This window comes from Tigriopus californicus, chromosome 11, assembly GCF_007210705.1.
Source record: "Tigriopus californicus strain San Diego chromosome 11, Tcal_SD_v2.1, whole genome shotgun sequence".
Lineage (NCBI taxonomy): Eukaryota > Metazoa > Arthropoda > Copepoda > Harpacticoida > Harpacticidae > Tigriopus > Tigriopus californicus.
In genome coordinates this window covers 5700376-5707098 of record NC_081450.1, presented here as the reverse complement: position 1 = coordinate 5707098, position 6723 = coordinate 5700376, and the positions used below count along the sequence as shown (strand labels likewise).

Here is a 6723-nt window from a genome sequence, read left to right as displayed (position 1 = left end):
TTCATGTGATGATTACTCTTAGAACCATAAATTTGCGACATTGAAATGGAATAAAAGACAATCATTATTGGGCTATGCTGTGATTCATTCAAGGACAACTTTTCAGAAGATGCATAATTCAGAGAAGAAATTGTCTTTCACGCCTTGGAGGCAAATTTTGGCACATATGGACAGTCCCATGCTTTTCGATCTGGAAATCGGCCTTCAATTCTTCAACTGATGAATCTATCTGCCACTGCCGACGAATTCGGATGATCGTATGAAAGAAAACGATACCAACGACAAATCAATCAACGCTAAATTGAAGGGGCGAGCAGTGTGCGAAGGATTTTGTCGAAGTAGCAATATGAATTTTTATCCTTAGGAATATGAGAAGAAACGATGGCATGGCGGGTAACGGGGAGTGGCGCGAGTGAACCTACGATGTCTCGCAAACGGCGAAGGTGTTCGTTCACTAGGGGTCGTGGAGGCCATTTTCCGTGGAAGAAATCGCCTGGGAACATTGTAGGGAACCAGACACTATCACAGCTGAAGATGTTCCCAGATCTTCTTTGACAACGGTACAAATATTAAGATTGCCGATCGATGAAGCTCCAACATCACATATCACTGCCTCGAGGCTTCTTTTCAAATAGCGATGAAATCTCTCAACAAGACCTCTGGATCTCAGCAAGGTTGGGAAGACTGGGTTCTTTGAGGAGTTGAACCATAGAGATCAGACAAGGAATTCCAAAGACGACTTGTAAATTATGCTTCACAATCAGACTTAATGTCCCGCGGAACACCATATCAGGCTATCCAGCCATGAAACAATACATACAACGACAGAAGCATTGTCCACAGAGCACAGAGGTCAGGCCATCGCGTAAAGCGGTTCACAACTGTCGGGAGATACAGGAACCAATGGCTAGGTGGAAGTGGTCCGACCAAGTTGACATGATTAAGACTCAATCAGTTAAAGATGCTATTTTTGTGTAGTGTAAACTTATTAAGGGTTCAATTTGAAAAGCAAAATAATGACACAACCCACTTGCAGGTACCTAGGTGCAAGGATAAAAAGCCATCTTTTCGGATCAAATACAAGAATCTTTTTCCAATTGCGAGTTCTTGAGCATACGTGAAGACATTCCATGATTCCAATGATTATGTTTATTGCTGTACCTTTACATCATTATTATTATTATTTGCAGACTTCCTTACCGCTACTGGGATTGGATTCCTTGCACTTCAAGGCGGAAAGGGGGAGTCTGACTTAAATCCTGCTACGGGACCAACACCTACATACTCCCTACGAATAGTTGAGGGCAACAAATTGAACAATGAAGGAGCCCGAAAAAGAAGAGAGTTGGACTTCATTGTTCTGACAAGCTTGGTAAAACATCTTTGAACCTGCTCGAGCTTTTGCAAACCTGCAGAACTAATGGGAGCCCATATGGGCGAGACATAATCAAGATGCAACTGGACAATTGACTTGTACAGACTTAGCATCGTGATACTATCTCTGGACTTAAACGTGCGATATATCCAACCACATGTTTGAAAAGCTTTACCAACTTTCAACTGGATATGCTCATCGAACTTTCCATTACCTTGGAGGACTACACTTAAATCCATCATGGATGAGACCTGCTGAATGCCCTTACCTTCATCATCTAATAGTGGAGTGTCTAATGACGTCGACCCAAAGGTCATGGAGCGGAATTTCATTCCGTTCAACGCCATATAACTTTTTGTAACTCAAGAGTACTGAAGATTTGGTCTAAGACCTCTATCAGACAACAGGAATTCTGACCATTCCCACCGCAAACTAACTTTGAATCGTTAGCTAGCATTAGAAGAGAGACTGGCAGTAATATTAGGCTTTTGATGTGGGGCAACGAATATTATGAAAAGGAGGGACCCTAAGATGGAGCCTTGGGGAACAACGGACTTGACATCATGTTTGTCAAGGGATCCTTCAACCTGACCAATTTACTTCCTGTCATGAATGTAGCTTCTCATCCAATTGGGAACCTTGCCTTGGATCCCAATGTAATGAAGTCTATTCAAGAAAAGACCATGATCTACTTAATCAAAGGCCTTCGCAAAATCAAGATAGAAAATATCGATCGACTCATGACTCTCTAGTCCCTCAATAACTTGCTCTAAATGCTCATTCAGTTGGTAACCGCGCTAAAATGTGCTCGGAACCTGTGCTGGCTTGGAGGAAATACTTCATAAACTTCAAGAAATTTGAAGTTTGAACTTCATGATCTTCTCAAACACGTTTGCAATATTCGAAGTGAGAGAAATCGGCCTATGATTACTGGGAAACGATTTATCTCCCTCTTTGAACATTGGAACAACGTGAGCTAGCTTTAATGAAGAGGGAAACTTGCCCTGATCCAAAATGCGACGCATCAAGTACGAGAAAACAGAACCAAGAACCAGCCTTGTGACGGAGCGTTCCCAAACTTTAAAAATTGGATTGATGTGATCCATCTTTAACGAATGAGGGAACCCCCCCGAGGTTGTCGGACTTCTAGATTTGAGTGGGCACAATTGGTTCTAACTCGTGTGCACATTCTTTGAGAAAGGGTGCAGTTTTATCATCCGGTCCGGCTGAGCTGGATCGGGTAAGGGAACCTATCGCTCTAAGGCCTGCGTCTTCCGTGATATTGAGATGAGGATCCCCTAGGGATTCGATCAAGTCGATGAGTGGCATGGGCCGGGGCATGGAACACGCCTTTTTGTATTATTCGCGGAGTCTGTTTCCATCTACGGTGAGTGGACCAACTATGGGAGTAAACTTGAGCTTGAGGTTAGCATAATGACGAAAAGTAATAAGAAACAAATTTTCAAGCCTTCACTCATTGGGCAACATCGATTCTTTCAAGAAACTATCCACATCATGGCAATAAAATAAAAGACCGAGGAAAAATAAATAGATCAAATGGCATGAATAATACAAAAAACGTATCCAGTTTTGTGATATCACAAAAACTTGAACAAAATTGATTTCAATGCACAACAAAAAAAACTGGAAAAGGTGAAGCGGGAAGCGCAGACATTACGTACGTAAACAAGAGGGGAGCGGTGGGGGCTGAAAGTCTCGGATTTTGCCGAGAAGTTGGTGGCTAGAACATTATAGCAACTGGAATGTTGAAAGAATACGTTCAAGGAAATTTCATGTTTCTCACATGCAATTGAGTCTGCCCTCCACCTGGCTTCATGATAAAAAATTATCTCAAATAAAACACCTGAGCGTTTACAAAGTCGATTATATAAATGCCCTCTACACACCATTCAAACACAGTCAAACCCTACATTCAACATCATGAAGTTCATTTTTGGTTTATCCGCCATTCTCACCATTGTCATGATTGGTGCTTTGGCAGTTGACCCAGAAGAGCGGCTCCAAGCCCAATTGGGTGAAGAACAAGAAGAAGGCCTTGGGAGATCCGGAGACGTGTTCACCTTGCATTTCAACGATTGTTCCCGTCAATTCTGTAAGGACTGAGTAGAAACATTTCAAACAGCATTGTTGGGCGCAAATAGTCTAATTAAGTCTTCTCATTTTCCAGGCCCAACCGTCAGGCATGAATGTTGTTGCGAAGGTGCATTAAGCGGAGGCAAGGCTTGCTGCGAGGTGAAGACCAATACCCAAGCCTGTGCTCTCTNTTGTTAACTTTGAAACAATGGACAGGGCGTGTTTTTTGACGATAATTCATGATGTGAATGAATTGATGGTTTTGCAACGTATTAAAAAGTCGGTTGTTTCAGGATTCTTAGCGCGCACTGTGATTTATTTAGAAACAACTCTTAACCACATGCACTTTTTGCATTAGGTTTTAGAAACCAATGCTGAGATTTTCGTTATGCCGAGGCTGGATTTTAGTGCTCACAAAGGCTGTTATTGTTTATCGAGTTCAGGAGTAAAACTGCGTAAAATTGCGTAAAACTGGCTCAAAAACACGCATAGATAGAAAATTAACAAGAATCACTGTACTAATTGATAAGCAACTTACATTAACAAAATATAAAAGAAATATATGGAATAGGCAATGAGAGTGCATATACATAAATGTTAACATATTAGAATATCTGGGATTGACAATTGATAATTTTGTCTTAATCCACATATTTGACAAAAAACATCAGGCATTGGTGAAAAATGAATGAATTATCTTTTTGTGGGGTTTAAATATGGTCTATTTATTAGGAACATTGCTTTAAAGTAGGCATATTTCAAGGGGCACAGAGTAATACCAAAGTACAGTAGACAAGATCTCAATTTGGATTTTGGGCACCAATAAATTGCTTTTCATGCAAAAGCATCCAAAATACCAAAATAGTCAAATAAAACAGGTGCCATGTCACTTAAGATATGTATATTCCATGATTATGACGCAGCCAAATAAGTTTAAAGAACAATATGTAGCTCAGAGCTGCAGTATGTCTACTTTTGAATTGAGGGCCATTCCCAGAGTGAGAACCATAGTTTCATAACAAACGCGTCAAATTACTTGAAATTTGGTCAAGATGTTTTTGAAACAATTTTCTACAAATGATATTATTAGCAAAAGAGTATTGACTTATTGTGTTTAGAGCAAATTCTTGCTTGGTCAAGAAAACCTTATTAGCCCTTTTCAGTTGTACTTTAAGACATGTTTCATTTAAGAATAAACAAAAGTCATTTTAAGTATATTTACACCCCTGGTTTGAAGCACATACCATCAATGGTTACGAAAATGATATTAGTCACATATTTTTTCAATAATTATGCCAATAATTGACATTCAAAAATTTCAGCAGCAAAAGTGTAGGCCTTACTTGGCGGGAAAGGTTTGGTGATCACAAAAAATGGCGTTTCCTTGCTTTAGTGTCCTTGATTTACGCGACAACGAATCTCACACAATGTGTCGATAAAACTGCGCGTCACAGTCTCACAGTTTGGACTAGGAAGGTGCTCAAATGGTTCATTTACACGACAACGAATTTACACAATGTGTCGATAAAACTGCGCTTCATAGCCGAATTCTGGTCTCGCAGTTTGGACTCGAAACATGCGCTAACTTTATGTGATCTGTGAGAGATTTTGTCGCTTCGTCGGAAGAATCGCTCCAAGCATGATCGAGTGTGACCAAACCGAGAGAATTTCAACAAACCAAAAATCAACTTTGCTCTTTTAATTGTGGTCAAATTTATCACGTGTTTCACTCAATGGGAGCCCTGCTCAAATCAATGGGCTGGTCACTCATCGGAACTGCTCTTGGCCACATTCGGCGATGTCTAGTCCGAGTCTCAACACAAAATTCTTTATGATATCCACAATCTAATGTTCGACGTCCAACCATCCCGTCGAGCCAGACGTGTGACGCTTTCTCACAACGATTAATAAAATCAGCCTCACTTCTCTGCCAAACTCAACAAAAGTTCCTGTAAACGTCTCCTCTCCATCAAAAATCAACATGGCCCTCAAACCAGAAGAGCTCATGGCATCTTGTTCGCTGTCTGAAATTCGGTCCTGTCACACTGGATTCAATTTGTTCTTCACGTCAAATCCCATCGATCAACTTCCCATTGAGGAGTAACATGGGGATCTTCGAGACTCCCTTAGAATAAAGCCTCAAAAAGTGATCATGAGTGAAATCGTCATCACGGCACTAATACTTGGAGGTGAATGTATTTCTTAATTTCGTAAATTTTCATTCAACAATTACCTTCATTTACAAGACGTTAAAATTTCTTGAAATGCAACCAAAGTCTTAAAGTGAGGCTGGGCACCTTATCCAGAGTTTTGCTCCCTTGAGTCAAATAAAGGGCAAGCTTTTTGCTTTGAATCGATTCATATCCCTTAAAGGGATCAATATAATCATTGTGTGATGAGTGTTGGGAGATTCCACAAGATGTCCAAACAGATAACACTTATTTATTGTACGCAAAATCACAAGATGGGAACAACCAGAATATGAGGCGAGGATCAGGAGCAATATACTTTATCATGGATTGAAGACGGGAATAAATTAACAGATACACACTAAACCTTGATTCTACTACAATCATCGTATTTGAAAATGTTATCTTAATTTTTTGCAAACTTTCACAAACCTAGTCATGAATTAACTTTACCATGACTAAGCACGGAGTTTCAAAGAGTGCTTAGATCCAATGCATTTGGTTTAAATTGTTAATAAATGAATCACTGTGTGCGCTAAGAATCCTAAAATGACAGATCTTTAATTTGCTTCAAAACCGTCAATTCATTCACATCATGAATTATTGTCAAGTTAGCTTCAATTCAGCAATCTTCGGCGCATTCCCAGTGCTCGCCATTGCAAATGTAGAGAGCACAGGCTTGGGTATTGGTCTTCACCTCGCAGCAAGCCTTGCCTCCGCTTAATGCACCTTCGCAACAACATTCATGCCTCACGGTTGGGCCTGGAAAATGAGAAGACTTAATTGGACTATTTGCGCCCAACAATGCTGTTTGAAATGTTTGAACTCAATTCTTACAGAATTGACGGGAACAATCGTTGAAATGAAAGGTGAACACGTCTCCGGATCTCCCAAGGCCTTCTTCTTGTTCTTCACCCAATTGGGCTTGGAGCCGCTCTTCTGGGTCAACTGCCAAAGCACCAATCATGGCAATGGTGAGAATGGCGGATAAACCAAAAATGAACTTCATGATGTTGAATGTAGGGTTTGACTGTGTTTGAATGGTGTGTAGAGGGCATTTATATA

At 40.4% G+C, this 6723-nt stretch overlaps 1 protein-coding gene across 1 annotated transcript; it reads right to left on the bottom strand.

The window, feature by feature from the left end:
* Nucleotides 1-6189: 6189 nt before the first annotated feature.
* Nucleotides 6190-6685, bottom strand: LOC131890032 (uncharacterized). The gene is made up of 2 exons (XM_059239304.1): nt 6496-6685; nt 6190-6420 (listed from the first exon to the last, which is right to left on the bottom strand). The coding sequence occupies exons 1-2, from the start codon at nt 6665-6667 to the stop codon at nt 6281-6283; spliced, it is 312 nt and encodes a 103-aa protein (XP_059095287.1). The 5' UTR covers nt 6668-6685; the 3' UTR covers nt 6190-6280.
* Between the last annotated feature and the right edge of the window lie 38 nt (nt 6686-6723).